The sequence below is a fragment of a genome (genome assembly GCF_019968985.1).
Source record: "MAG: Porospora cf. gigantea B chromosome Unknown PgB_NODE_195_length_29664_cov_117.853, whole genome shotgun sequence".
Classification (NCBI taxonomy): domain Eukaryota; phylum Apicomplexa; class Conoidasida; order Eugregarinorida; family Porosporidae; genus Porospora; species Porospora cf. gigantea B.
In genome coordinates this window covers 16,148-29,664 of record NW_027178774.1, presented here as the reverse complement: position 1 = coordinate 29,664, position 13,517 = coordinate 16,148, and the positions used below count along the sequence as shown (strand labels likewise).

Genomic DNA, 13,517 nt, shown 5'->3' with positions numbered 1-13,517 from the left:
ACGGCGTGGTCCCGGTGGTAGGGTTCTAGCGACAGCTGCTCCACAGGTCGACACTTGTCGGCCTTGAGTTTGTCGATTTCTGCGGCGAAAACGGCTTCCGGTTGGGCTGTTGAGTCCACGCAGGACGCCTTAATGCTGATGATGAACCAGCCATTGGGCTTGAGGAACTGCTGGGCGTTAAGAGCCACGATTCTGGATTGGTCGGGCTGAGCGACGTCGGCAAAGATTACATCCACCATGTCCACCAGCATTCGGTACCTCAGAGGCTGCCTGGCGTCTTCAACAATGGGAACAATGTTGGGCCTGGTTTTGGCCATGTTGGTCAAATCTCGCCCGGATCTATGGGAGAATTCCACAGCATAGACGCACCCGTCAGGCCCTACCATGTCGGAAACGTGAGAGACAGTTGTGCCGTTGGCGGCTCCGAGGTAGAGAACCTTGCAGCCAGGCTTAACAGGCATGTTATCGACTCCGCCAGTAATGGTGGCACCAAGCTTCGACCTGAAGGGGTTCCACACGCGGTACTCAATCTTGTTGCCGTCAGTTTCAACCTCCATTCGCTTCTCGCCGTAGACGGATAAACCAGGAGCCATGTTTCGAGTAACCAAAGCATCGGTCTTCCCAAGAGCCTTGAAGCAGCCTTCGTGTCTGTGGGGAACCACCATAGCCTTTCCACCGCCTCGGCCGCCCCGAGCACCACCTCGGCCACCTCGCCCTCCGCGGTCTCCACCTCTACCTCGACTGCCACCACGCCCTCCGCGGTCTCCACCTCTACCTCGACTGCCACCACGTCCTCTATCTGATCCTCTATCTGATCCTCTCATCGATTAATGCGGATTTCATCGTCATACCCCTAAAGGCGGTTGGTACAGTGACCTCACTTTGCACGCATTTTCTTCCTACGGGCTTCTAGGATCTGGCCCTCCTTCAGGTAGCGTTTCTTGCGTTTCTCCTTCTCTTTAGCGCCTCTTCTCTCATCAGCCTTGGCGTCTAGTCGCTTCCGAGCAGCAGCCTTCGACTTATTCTTCGCCTCTTGAGCCTTTAGATGGCCGTCTTTCGTCGTCTTCAACCCGTCCAACAAACCACTGACTCTTGCCTCAAACTCCGACATCATAACCGCAGTCTCCTGTTCCACCAACTTGTCCTTGATACGTTTCTCTCGTACTTCTACTTCCCGAGCATCGAATGGTAAATTGACCATCACGTTCTTCGGTATCTTCGCCGTCGAGAACACGCGTTCTTTGCGTTCGAGGGTCTTACCGACGTAGGCAGACCCTGGTTTCTGTGGTATGGGCACCTGGTGGGCTCGGCGCAACTCCGAAATCGTTCGAATCTTGCGCCAATCCTCACGGTCCAGCACTGGATTGCAAAATCTGCGTGAGGTCACCCATCACCACCTACTTTTTCGGCTGCACAGTGGTCCATGACTTCAGCATCACCAAATCGTTGGGGTGTAGTTGGTCCTCAAACGCAGCCCGGAATCTGCCTAGTGTGCCAATTGGCTTCTTGATCTCGCCGCGAATCCCAGACGGTGTCTGAAGGCGGGCACCGAGGCATTTGTTCACCTCTAGGTCGCTGGTGAACATGCCCTTCACGAACACCGTCCGCTTTTTAATGCTGTCAGGGCGGCCAATGAGCTTGAGCTTCTTCAAGATCTTGAAGTTCTCAGCTGTTTGGAGGATGTTGCCGGTGCCGGATATTCTGTAGTAAGGCACACGCTGGTCAAACGTACGTATCGCCAACACGCCGCTATTTGGAGGAGCCAGCGGCCCATAGAAGTTGGCCAAGCAATGGAGATGCTCAGGAGTGTACTTCAGCATGCGCACTCTAACGTCGTTACGATCTTCGATCGAATAGATTGGGATGGACTGGAAACGGCGCCAGCCGACGCTGAGTAAAACTGGGTCCTCGTTCTTGAGAATTCTAGGAGCCCAACGATGTTTCTTAAACCTGCACTGAACCATACCATACTTGCTCTCTCCGGGGAGAAGTCCTCCTAAAAGCATGGGCCATTCAGGGTGCTTCAGTCGGTGAGACACCCATTCAGAGGGAACATTTCTCACGACCACCCTCACGAAAGTTCCGATGACGAAGGCGGCGTCCTCTTTGATGCTGAATTCACGGGCTTCATCCAACAGTTGCTTCTGCTTCAGGTCACGAAGTCGGTCAGCTGCTGCAACTTCCTCTTCGGTAGGAGGTTCAGCAGATTTTTCGGAATCGGGAACGGGAGCGTCTACCCACCCACCTGTGATGAAAAAGTGGCCCTTGATCAGAGCGACGTTGGTTTCTGACAAGAGCATGTCTACTGTGAGATCAACCTCAACATCCTCCTTCAACTCAGCATCTCTCTCCTCGCTCCCCAGCAGAACCTCGGCGGTGATATCTGGGAAAGACGACGCCAGCACAGCTAGCAGCCAGTCGTCATTCACAACGCATGCCTCAGTAGACTCATCGTAGGCCCCCTCGAACGCCTCGTCGTCGAAGGCTGGCACAATTAGCCTCTCAGGGGTGTACCCTTCAGGTAATTCGCCTCTATGACGGTAACGTACCAGAGTGGCCGCCGAGGGTGGAATGTCAAATAGCGGGGAGGTCGAGAGGGGGTCTTCATCACTATCGCTGTGGATAGATTCCTCAGACTCCGACTCCATCTCGTCAGCTCCAGTCACGGGTTTTGGTTCAGGCCAAAACTCTGCGTCGACACATGGGGTTCGAGATGCGCTGTGGTCGCGATGCCTTTTATGCAGTTGTATCTCCTCGGACTCAGTAGCTGGTGGCGCCTCATCTGGTGGGCTTCCTTCCTCAAAATCGGAACCGTCATCTTCCTCGAATCGCACTCGACGTCGAGATACAGTTACTGGACCCACCGAAATCGGAACCGTCATGCTGTCCTGCAGCTCCCTCACAAGCTGCACAGCTTGTGGCAACTCCCCTTCATCCTCAACGATGCCCCGAGTAAAGGGAGTCTTCACGTCACCGATGTCCACCATTACACCCCCCACATCGAACTGCAGCGTGCCCACATCAGACTTGGGTGCATACATCAGCCGTTGCGTGTCCTTCAACGTTCGCAAAGAACGATTCCCGTCTCTCTTGCTGCCTTGCTTGTCAGGAAGTGGACAAGGATCCTTGCATGCCTCGATGGAACTTATTTCGAAGTCGCCAGCACCAGGTATGTGGACAGATTGCCGCTCTCGCAAGCGGGCTCCCTTCAAATACCCAAAGAAATGGATTTCCTTCGTTTCCGCATCGAGGTCTTCAGAGTGGTCCTCAAATGTCAGAGGTAGTACATAAGGATGGGCTGCCCGGAATGTCAGCGGCTTCACCTTTTGTACCGCTAGGAAACGGGCCAGATTTTGCACATCTCGTTTTTTGTAGAGCTTCTCGAACTCAAGTCCAGAGAGATAGAAGAGCTTGGCACCGTCGTAGAGCTCCTGCCAAAACCGCTTCTTCAACTTGTTCTTCGTTTTCGTTAACTTGTCTTGGCTTTTTATTTTGTCCAGATTTGACAAAACTCCAATGCATCGTGGAAAGCCATGCACCTGAAGCATGTTCAGCATCTCGAACGTCTCCATTTCAAAACCGAAAGCGGCATCGACCATAACCAGAACAAGGTCCGCAACTTTCGCCAAGTCAAGCATGGCGCCGACGTCATCAGGACACTCGATGAAGGTGAATCGTCTATTCTTCGACGAGACACAGGTGACTGGCCCCACACACTGCTTTACGCTCTGCTTGGAGTAATGCTTTGCTAGGGACTGGATGAGAGTGGTTTTGCCAACGCCTTTGGGCCCCTGTACAACCACGATGTAGGGCGGAGGATCAACATCAGGCGTCTTATCCATTTTGGTTGCTTTCGAGCGCATCTCCGCCACCTGAGCTGACCGAAGGTATTGGTGTCGGGCGGCATTAACTCCGCCAGAGAAGGTGAATGCTTTGGGGTTGTACCGTTCTCTGCCGTCGTTCTGCTTCTTCTTGATTACCTTCTTGCCGGCCTTCTGTTTACGAAACCGCTTTCTCGGGTCCTCAGTTTCCATACGAAAATCGCGATATCGTTGGTTGAATAACCATCACTGCACTCAAGGCTTAACACTATCAGACGGATGTGTCCACAGCTCCTTCAGACGGCACAGCTCACGTTCGCAGCCAGAGCAGTTGATGATGGCGACACATGAATGCCGCATGGACGTCGACGAAATCCGCTTCAGTTGATTCCTCGAGAAGAAAGGAAACGTCGGAATGCCCGAGGCCTCCAAAAGACCTAACATGTCACAGTACGCAGCAGACTTCCGCATGTCTTCGTCTAAATCGCTCGCGAGGTAGACCACCAATGGCGGTCTTCTGAGGCCGGTCATACGGTGGTAAACACTGTCCAGGCCAAGAAGCAAGCGCTGTTTGCTTGCAGGTACGTGTCCTTGAGCTCGTAGGCGGGCCTGTATTTGTTTGTGTGATCACCCACTTCGTAGCGTCCTAAAGTCTGGAGAATTTCCCTTGAAGCCGCCTCCAGGACTCCTGCTGCTGGTGGCTGTATTTTCGGCACTGGCACAGAATCCAAAGATGAGCTGGGTTTCAGAAAACTTGAGGTATGGTGCTTTTTTCTGACGAGTCGCCGTTTTCCCAGTCGAACCTCCTTTGGATCCACCTCCAGGCTCTGTACATGGAAATCGGGTAACTTATCAGCTAACCGCGCCATTCAAATAGGTAAATGTCGAAAACGTTCTCGGCAGCTATCAATGGAGCTCCCATCTTGGCGTTTGAGCAAGTTATACCTGAAGTAGGTCCCTGCAGTGCCCAAGACCTGGCACAGCTGAAAGAAGAGAGTGAGTTTCATGTGCACACCAGATCCAGCGGAGCAGCTAATTCAAGCTATACTTCTCCAAAGAGTACCAACTCAACAGATACGGTCTCAAGAGACGTTAGACCAGTTCAAACCCCCTTCTGAATCGGTGGAGTTGGTGTTGAAACACGCCGCAGACACTGCGTTCGGTTTGATTAGGGCTGCGCATGAGTCCGCAGATGGCACTCCCATAAACCCTACACACGTGCTACAAGCTGTCGTTGAGGACAGAGAGACCCACCACCGAATGAAGAAGGTGCTGTCGCACATGAAGCAGCTCCGCTCAATGACAGCCTACTTCGAGGGAGACGCCGGTCGTACCGATCTCGGTTTTACAGCGGCTCAAGCCTTCAGTCCGTTGCCACCGCCTCCAAGCGGTGCTGGTCCTGGCCGGCCTAGGAACCCAGACGTAGCTTCTCGCGTGTAGTACAAATCTCGAAATGAAGCGCTCGCATCCGTCTCACGACCTGCCGGCCGAGAAAAGGCACGCAGGCACCACCATTAGCCTACCCGGAGGGCTGGAGCTCTGCTGCGCCTCCGCAGAGGACCGCGGGATTCGAAAAACGATGGAAGATGCGAAACTGGTTTGCCTCCGCCTCTCTAAAGTGCATGCCATTCCTGCAGCGAACGACTGCTCCGTGCTGGCAGTGTTCGATGGCCATGGCGGTGCGAAGACGGCTAACTTCCTGCAAGAGACTTTTCTGGAGGTTTGGGCTGCGCAGATGGGAGAGCCATTCGAGTTTGGAGACGATGCCGCAGTTCGTCGTGCGTTTCGGACAACGTTTGAGCAGCTGGACACTCGATTTTGCGAAGAAAACCCTGGTGCCAAGAGCGGGTCAACTGTTGTGGTTGCTGTTCTGCCCCTTGCGATCAAAGTGCCGATGGCATTCGTTGCGTCGGCGGGAGATTCTGGTTGTTACCTTCTGAGGCGGTCAGCGTTGGGCTCCACGGCGATGGATATCCACGCCGTGCCTCTATCCGTGATTCATAAGCCTTGGCTTCCTCCAAGTGAGAAGGACCGGATAATTTCATTTGGCGGAACAGTGGAGGCCGGGAGGCTGAATGGGCAACTTGCTGTGTCCCGCAGCATTGGTGATTTGCCGTTCAAGAAGTTCGGTTTGTCTTGTAGACCCTCAGTCAGGAAAGTTCAACTTACCTCCGATGACATCGGAATTGCAGTGGGTTGCGATGGTGCCTGGTCCACTTGGAGCCCTCAAGACGCTGCCAGCAAAATCGCCCTCCTCGCGAGTCACCAAGGGAAAGGCAACCTGGACGTGAGACGGCTGTGTAAAAACGTGGTTGACCACGTAGTCGTCGACAAGAGGGCAGCCGATAATGTTACTCTGGTGCTGGCAATGTTCACATCTGATGACTCGTGAGTCGTGCTGGCAATGTTTGCATCTTGTGCTGGCAATGTTGACATCACTTCCGAAGCTGTAACGCTACCCTGCCCATCACATGTGTTGTTTACTGAACTTTGCTACCCCACCAGCAAAAAACCTGTCAATCTCTCTCACAACAATGACACACGTAGGTCCTCAGTCTGCCGATGACGCAGAACAGCATCAGTCTTTTCGTACAGGAGGGCCGCGAATTGCCTGTGAAAGGAGAATCACCTGTCAGTCTAAGGGTCAAGGTCGGACCTTTCTCTATTCGAACCGCGCCCAACAGAGAGAACGTGAACAACCCACAGTTCAACTGGGAGATTAGCATGGCCTACCATAACCAGGGGGTGGAGTTACAGGTGCTCCAAATGGACCAAGTCATAAGCACGTGTCAGATAAGCAATTTTGACCTAATCAGCGGTGCCTCTGGTGTCCTTCCCCTCACACCTTCGGGATCTTTGCAGGTGAAAGCTACCTTGTCAGAGGATGTTGTTGAGGGGGCGAAGGTGAAACGTGTCTGCACCGCACCCACTGCCACCTTTGCGGGCCAGCACTTCGCACGCCCTGCCACGAAGACTGACGAGCAAGCCTCCGGCCCATCGGTGACGTCCATCAACCTCTCTGGCGGTGTCTCGTTCGCTGATCTCGTGAAGAAGCAAAATGCATCGATGGTGTCCGACGGGACTGATTTAGAAGCCAGCCACGCCAGCGCATCAGGGTCCACACTGCTGATGAGCCCACAAGGCAGCTTCATCGTCAATGTAGGCGGACAACCCGTCTTTACACAGTCCCAGCAACTGGCTGGCAGTAACACCACCGTTATGCGAGTCAACCCCAACGAGAACGTGTCGGTGATTGGCAGCTTTCTAGGATCGGCGTTGGGGCTGAAGCCGTCCCCTCTGGCACCGACGCACTCCAGTTTGGTGACTGCGCCAACTCGTCGCGATTCATCTTCCTCCTCTTCCTCATCCTCATCCTCTACCTCGTGTCACCATGAGCGCAAACTGCACTCATTCAGTCTTACCGTCCGAGGAGGACAACAGCTAAGCGCTGCTAAGTCCAGGCTTTTCTGTCGAGTCGAGTACGCAGGCAAGTCACTTAGAACTCGCGTAGACCGTGGACCGAACCCCGTGTGGGACACCACCTTCAATTTCCCTCTGGACCCCTCCGAGAGAACCATTCAAATCGCCATCGTGAACCGTCATCTCAAACAGGTGATCGCAACAGGCTCCTTCGACCTCAAGTCAGTGATCAAGGCCCGGCTACCGGCATTTAACGGGCAGCTGCCATTGGAGAGCATCCTCGGCGCCATCAACGTCACCGCTGCATCTGTGGATGTGGCATTGTCGCTGGCGGCGTCCATCATTGACAAGCCTGCGCTCTCTTTGCAGCAGGGGTCATGCGAAACCCTTGAATCATCTCGATCATCTTCATCCTCGTCTTCTTCTTCCTCGTCTTCCTCTTCCTCACGTGGAATCGTTGAGACCAGCTCGGAGTCCGACAACACCCCGAGAAGGCTAGCTCGCAAAACAGCAGTTCTCTCTCCGATCTATGCAGGCCACTCCTTCGGCGGGCTCAACGTGGTGGTCTCCGGAGCGGCTGGACTGCCGGTGGAGGCTAACACGCCTGTTACGGTCGTCCTGTCTGTTGGAAATGACGTCAAGGTGGCCAGCAATACAGCCATGGGTCCCGATCCAGTCCTACACTCTATTATTGTGCTGCCATATCACAACGCGAAATTCGTACGGTTTACAGTATTCTCGAACTACGGAACCAAGCAGCAAATACCGCTGGCGGTGGCCAAAGTGAACGTTGAGGCCATTCTGAAGATGTCACTGAAGCATTTTGGGGGCGAGGTCCGTCTGAGAGATCCTCTTGTTCGTCTCAAACGCGTTGGCCTTCTCACCGTCAACATTGAGCTGTCTGACACTCGGATCCTAAAAGCGATGCTAACGAATCCTGTGGATTTAACTGCGGTGAAATCTCAGCCGGTGGCGGTGATTAACGTAATCGATACAGAGGGCCACGTAAGCTCAGTTAACCAAAGCGGGGCGGTTCCTGGCTCCTTGTACCTCTCTGGTCACGCAGAGAGCGCCATCAACATTAGCACTCGGAAAGACAGCAGTTCGTCGAACAGCAGTTCGTCGAACAGCAGTTCGTCGAACAGCAGTTCGTCGAGCTCCTCACTCCACGCCCCTTCGCCTTCTCGAGCGCCGCAAGAGACGGTGGGCTCGAGCATGCTTCTCTTCGATAAGCATGAGGCTGTTAAGAGCTCGACTGGGTCATCCGCACTGTTGAAACAAACGGATGATAGCTCATCGGATGCAGATATCGTATGTTCTACGGTTGATGACCAGAAGTCCAGGAGCAGCTCAAGCTCCTCATCAGTGGAGGCAGTGAACCTCTCAAACTGGTCTTCAGGCAAGACAGTGGGAGCCTCCATCTTGGAAAGCTCCCATCTTTCTATCGGAGCCTCCATCTTGGAAAGCTCCCATCATCCTTCGATCGGAGCCTCCAAGGAAAGTTCAGTGGGGGCCTCCATTTTGGAGTCCCAAACATTGGGAAGCTCGGTTGTCAACTCGAATTCCCTCCATTGGTCCAATCTCTATGACACCTCTGCGAAGTCCAGCACTGCGAAGTCCAGCACTGCGAAGTCCAGCACTGCGAAGTCCAGCACTTCGAAGTCCAGCACTTCGAAGTCCAGCACTTCGAAGTCCAACACTGCGAAGTCCAACACTTCGAAGTCCAGCACTTCGAAGTCCAACACTGCGAAGTCCAACACTTCGTCGTCTTCCTCATCATCTTCCTCGGATCGCGCCATTCGTGTCACTCGCTTGGATACCACTCCGTCTCCTGGAGCTCGTATTTCCTCCGGAGCCAAGTTTTCTTCGGTGTTGGACTCGAATCTCAACAAGCCTGTGTTGCTGGATGAGCAGACGTGCACTATAGATGCAGGTCTGAATCATATCAGCGTGGGGGCCAAGATGTCGTCCGTATTGGACTCCAACTTGAACAAGTTTGTTGCCGTCTCTGACAACGACGCTCAACGGAAAATTGAAAGCGTCCATATGTCTACTTCTATGATTCAACCCGCCTCCAAGCCTACGATAGGATCTTACATCGCCGACTCGTCGTCGGAATCTTCCGATGAATTCGATAGGGGTGCAGTACTTGTTGACGACAAGGCATGTTGGAACAGCTGGGAGATATCTGTTGTGAGCGTAAAGGAGATACGCCAAAAAAGGCCTGTGAAGATCGAACTGACGCTTGGAGGTGAGGCTACGACCACTGACTACCAAACTACTGTTCATGGGTCTGCCTTCTACAACGAGCAGCTGTGCTTTCCTTGGAAAGGCCACAGGTTTGTGTTGTTGCGGTTCCTCACGGCCAGCAAGACCTTTGGCAGCTGTTTCATCGACCTCTCTCTGCTCCTCACAGGCTCAGATGATCGACAAACTCGCTGGGTTGCAGTCATCAACGACAAGGGCCGCTTGGCTGGCCACGTTCATGTACGTGTACAGCCCTCGACGAAGCAGGTCGCTCGTCCTGGAAGGGCTGTCGTCGCATCGTCTTCCTCCTCAGACTCTTCGATAAAGTACAAAAAGAGTAAGAAGGTTAAGAAGGCCAAAAAGAGCGAGAAGACTAAAGGCTCATCTTCGTCTTCCTCTTCGTCTTCGTCTTCCTCTTCGTCATCCTCTTCTTCATCCAAGAAGTCCCGTAAATCCAAGGCCTCTCCTCCGCCCTCTGTGGTTCCTGAAGCGGCGTCAGACTCTGACAACGACCCTGTTATGCCTGCAAGGACCAAGTGGCATGGCCTCCGGATAGTGGTTCGCAAAGTGCAGGATCTGCCGATAGTAGGTCCCAGAAGAGTGCTTATAAGGTACGCTGGAGATACGTTGGACTCCGAGGCCGTCGATGGGGAGGACGTTCTGTCTGTATTCACCTACCCTATTGCTGGAAACTGTCGTATCGTTAGATTCCAGATTCACAACGAGGGTGGCGTGGTTGCTAAGACGAATTTGGATCTGTTGCCGTTCTTCAGAGGTGGGTTCTCTAAGTACGACCAACTGTTGGAACTGTTCTGTGGGGATCGCAAGGCTTTAATTGCTCTGCAAGTCGGATTCTCTCGTCGGATAATTGCCGCCCCCTACAGCTATAAGGGTCGCAAGGAGAAACTCAACGCCTCCGTGACAGCCACCCTATCTCCGGACATGCTGCAGTCCATCATTGCCGAGGCCCAGAGCCTGCACAACACGACAGGCGCGATGTCGGTGGAGCGGTTCGCCCCAGTAGGGGTGCGCCTCCGAGTTCTCGCGTTGCGAGACCTACCTAACGTGAGCTCGATTTCTAACAATCCCTACGTCCGAGTATCTTACGGCCGAACGGACCTCAGAGGGGACTGCGCTGAAAAGAGTCTGGTGAAGAACCAATTTAAGTTCCAAGAATCATCTGCCACCTTCCGTCTTACGTTTGACAAGAAGGTTAAACAGCTGAGGATGGACATTTGGCATAAGTCCCCTCTGAAGGACAAGCTTATCGGATCGGCGTCACTCGATCCCTCTCGGCTCGCGAGAGAGTTCAAGCGGAAGTTTGAGTGTGAAGTGCCTCTCAGCAACAAGGACAATAGTGCTGGGTTCGCCAAGGTGATAATGGAGTTGGAGTAACGTTTGTGTCTTAATGATCGAGTTGGAGCCAGTACAATTCGTAGTTAGGACTTCCGGTCCATGTTTTAGGGGGTGTTTTTGTGTCTTCATGATCAAGTTGGAGTACAGCAACATACTGAGGGTGACCTCAAAACGTGCTGAGGGTGGTCCAAGGATCTGTCGATTAATTCGCATGAGCGAGTGGATCACGAATCTACTCCCGTGGAACAAAGACGCCGAGCAGGCGACTCAACCTGACCCCCCACACGACAAAGCAGCCCTGAAGGTCCCCTTGGACCTTGCCTGGGAGGCTATGGGAAAGAAAATCTCGGAGGTGGCAGCCTGGCAATCAACCACACCAGAAGATGAAGGGGGAGAGGTGTCCGCCATGTCAGAGATGGCCAAGCGACTTTCACATGCAGTGTGGGCGACACAAGAGGAAGATCCAGTTTTGAAGGCAATAGAGACAGATCCACGAATAGTGGTCAGGGACTCAGTTGTTGACATCCCTCTGGAGCAATCCGCGGTGTCGGAGATGACAATTCGGCTTCAAGCTCTGTGGTCGTCGCAAAATGAGGACCCAGCCAACACGTCTGATGATCCCCCTCTCGACTCGCCTTCTGCCGTGTCAGAGATGGCAAGACGATTATCACATGCAGTGTGGGCCACACAAGACGAAGACCCAGACCTCAAGGCAGTAGAAACGGATCCACGAATAGTGGTCAGGGACTCAGTTGTTGATCTCCCTCTAGAGTCGCCTTCCGCAATAGACATCGCTCGCCGTGTATCGCATGCTGTGTGGGAAGAAGTGCCTGGCTCCAAGGCTCGACCCAATGGAGACAATTTCACACTGCATGACGCAGCCCGGCGACTGTCGGTGGCAGTTGGATTGGCCCCTGAGGCCCAACAATTTCCCGAGCTCACCTTTTCCGAAAGAGTGACGGCGGCCTATGAAGAGAAGCTGCATGTCATCGAGACGGCAGCCACAGCGCGGAGGCAAGAAATCATCCTCGTGTTGACGGAATTTGCGGAGCTGCAGACGAGCATACCCTCAGCGTTGGACATCATCCGCGATGAGAGACAACCAATAGGGATCCCACAGGGCTTCCAGCAGGTTCTCACTGAAGCTGACGCCAAGGCCTACTTTGACGTGTCTTTGTCCAGTTAATGCTCGGGTAGAACGCTTGGGTGGTCGTGAATGCTTACTTCATGGATTCTGCTGAGGTGGAATTCGGCAAATCTACAGGCATATGACAAGGCTGCAGAACGCGATCCCCTTATGTCAGTGTTTTCCTGGCGCATACTTACTTGAAGAGCGAACTGTCTCGACTAGGGTTATAGAGGACACGCTGGGTACTCCGAAGGTGACTACGACCACACTGGAGCCTACGCATATGGGGCTGGAGTCGCGGGGGCAAGAAGAGTCCATTTCAATAACAGATAGCAAGGGCCGGTACGTTCCTGTGAGTCAAGAGGTTACCCTGAAGGAGACTGAGGAGCGGGTTCCAAAAGGTGACAAGGCGGTTGAGGTTCCTCAGCTTCCATGGGCGGAGAGGCCGACCGAGGGTGGGTTTCGGCAGGTTCCATCTGCTGTTCACTCCCGAACGCCTTCTCAGAGTCTAGAGTTCGTGCCGAAATCGGAAATCATCTCTCGGCACGTCTCCACTGAAAGGACAGACGCTTTTATCAGGCTTCCCTCTGCGCTGTCGCAGGCATGTCATTCGGCACTGGAGGAACTGGAGGACGTAAGGGTGCCAGTGGTGATCGCGCAGACGGTGAAGCATGTGGTTTCGAAGGGTTCCACCCCCATCACAGTCCCAGTGAGGACTCTGAGCCCGGATCCAGTCATTGTGCCCGTGGAAGTTGTCACTCCAGTGGATTTGCCGTTGAATCATACGGGGCAGCATACACTTCATAAGGAAGTGACCCCGCCTGATGCCCAATACAACTCTATCCTGAGGTCACTGAATCAGCACCTTGATACACCAGAACGACATCGACTACCATTTCGAATGTCGGGATCAAAGGCTAGCTTCCTCGACGAGACGCCAAGATTCGAGGTGGCGCACCACTGGAAACCACCTAGGCCTCCGACAACGGGTTTTCAACACAACAGGTATTTCGAAGCTAGGGGTAGGGGGTCCACCGACCTCGATCCTGTCAGGCCCCGCAGCCGCGCTACCAGCGCCTCCTCTGTATCCCTCTCACACAAGACTGACTCCATAGGGCCATCTCACAGTCGCAGAGCCACCGCCAGCCAACCACTAGCCTACAGCCACACAGGCAGCCAAACAGGGCTGCACGACTCCACCTGTGAAGCCTCTCGGTCATGCTCAACTGCTCATTCTCGTGCCTCCGCCGACCGGCACACGGTAGTCGTCCATCACCGAACTCGGACTCGCTCACTACAAACCTCGTCCTCTTTCAGTTTCTATAACATGAAAGGTCACCGAAGCAGCTGTTGCCAGCCCATTGAGTCACCAAGGGCGCCTCTCGTTCGGCGGTACTCATTTCAGAAGTATTTGGCTGGCCAGTAAGATGCTTGTGGCTGTCTTCTTACGTGCCAGTGAAACTCTGCAGCTGCTATCTGAGATGCTTGTTGTCTTCTTTCGTCCTTCTTACGTGCCAGTGAAACTCTACGACTCAGCAGCTGCT

General features: G+C 53.7%; 7 protein-coding genes across 11 annotated transcripts; 5 read left to right on the top strand and 2 right to left on the bottom strand.

Moving 5' to 3' along the window:
* On the bottom strand, positions 1 to 4,034 carry KVP17_003841 (uncharacterized protein; the record flags this gene model as incomplete). 3 transcript variants are annotated; one of them, XM_068521511.1, is made up of 3 exons in its annotated part: positions 1 to 648; positions 882 to 1,373; positions 1,402 to 4,034. In XM_068521511.1, coding segments are annotated over 3 exons (3,773 nt in total), but the record flags the coding sequence as incomplete, so codon positions are not given. The 3 variants fall into 3 exon arrangements, with proteins under 3 accessions (XP_068377299.1, XP_068377300.1, XP_068377301.1); XM_068521513.1 differs by lacking the exon at positions 1 to 648 and having other exon boundaries at positions 878 to 1,373; XM_068521512.1 differs by lacking the exons at positions 882 to 1,373; positions 1,402 to 4,034 and having other exon boundaries at positions 3 to 665.
* A 314-nt stretch (positions 4,035 to 4,348) lies between these two features.
* KVP17_003846 (uncharacterized protein) lies at positions 4,349 to 4,690 on the bottom strand (the record flags this gene model as incomplete). The annotated part of the gene is made up of 1 exon (XM_068521521.1): positions 4,349 to 4,690. One exon carries the CDS (start codon positions 4,688 to 4,690, stop codon positions 4,349 to 4,351), a length of 342 nt encoding a protein of 113 aa, XP_068377309.1.
* A 12-nt stretch (positions 4,691 to 4,702) lies between these two features.
* KVP17_003842 (uncharacterized protein) lies at positions 4,703 to 5,261 on the top strand (the record flags this gene model as incomplete). 2 transcript variants are annotated; one of them, XM_068521514.1, is made up of 2 exons in its annotated part: positions 4,703 to 4,817; positions 4,846 to 5,261. In XM_068521514.1, the coding sequence occupies 2 exons, from the start codon at positions 4,703 to 4,705 to the stop codon at positions 5,259 to 5,261; spliced, it is 531 nt and encodes a 176-aa protein (XP_068377302.1). The 2 variants fall into 2 exon arrangements, with proteins under 2 accessions (XP_068377302.1, XP_068377303.1); XM_068521515.1 differs by lacking the exon at positions 4,703 to 4,817 and having other exon boundaries at positions 4,827 to 5,261.
* A 13-nt stretch (positions 5,262 to 5,274) lies between these two features.
* On the top strand, positions 5,275 to 6,213 carry KVP17_003843 (uncharacterized protein; the record flags this gene model as incomplete). 2 transcript variants are annotated; one of them, XM_068521516.1, is made up of 1 exon in its annotated part: positions 5,275 to 6,213. In XM_068521516.1, one exon carries the CDS (start codon positions 5,275 to 5,277, stop codon positions 6,211 to 6,213), a length of 939 nt encoding a protein of 312 aa, XP_068377304.1. The 2 variants fall into 2 exon arrangements, with proteins under 2 accessions (XP_068377304.1, XP_068377305.1); XM_068521517.1 differs by having other exon boundaries at positions 5,401 to 6,213.
* Positions 6,214 to 6,383: 170 nt separating this feature from the next.
* KVP17_003849 (uncharacterized protein) lies at positions 6,384 to 10,883 on the top strand (the record flags this gene model as incomplete). Its single annotated transcript, XM_068521524.1, has 1 exon — positions 6,384 to 10,883. The coding sequence occupies one exon, from the start codon at positions 6,384 to 6,386 to the stop codon at positions 10,881 to 10,883; it is 4,500 nt and encodes a 1,499-aa protein (XP_068377312.1).
* A 172-nt stretch (positions 10,884 to 11,055) lies between these two features.
* On the top strand, positions 11,056 to 12,030 carry KVP17_003848 (uncharacterized protein; the record flags this gene model as incomplete). The annotated part of the gene is made up of 1 exon (XM_068521523.1): positions 11,056 to 12,030. One exon carries the CDS (start codon positions 11,056 to 11,058, stop codon positions 12,028 to 12,030), a length of 975 nt encoding a protein of 324 aa, XP_068377311.1.
* Positions 12,031 to 12,112: 82 nt separating this feature from the next.
* On the top strand, positions 12,113 to 13,399 carry KVP17_003840 (uncharacterized protein; the record flags this gene model as incomplete). Its single annotated transcript, XM_068521510.1, has 1 exon — positions 12,113 to 13,399. One exon carries the CDS (start codon positions 12,113 to 12,115, stop codon positions 13,397 to 13,399), a length of 1,287 nt encoding a protein of 428 aa, XP_068377298.1.
* Between the last annotated feature and the right edge of the window lie 118 nt (positions 13,400 to 13,517).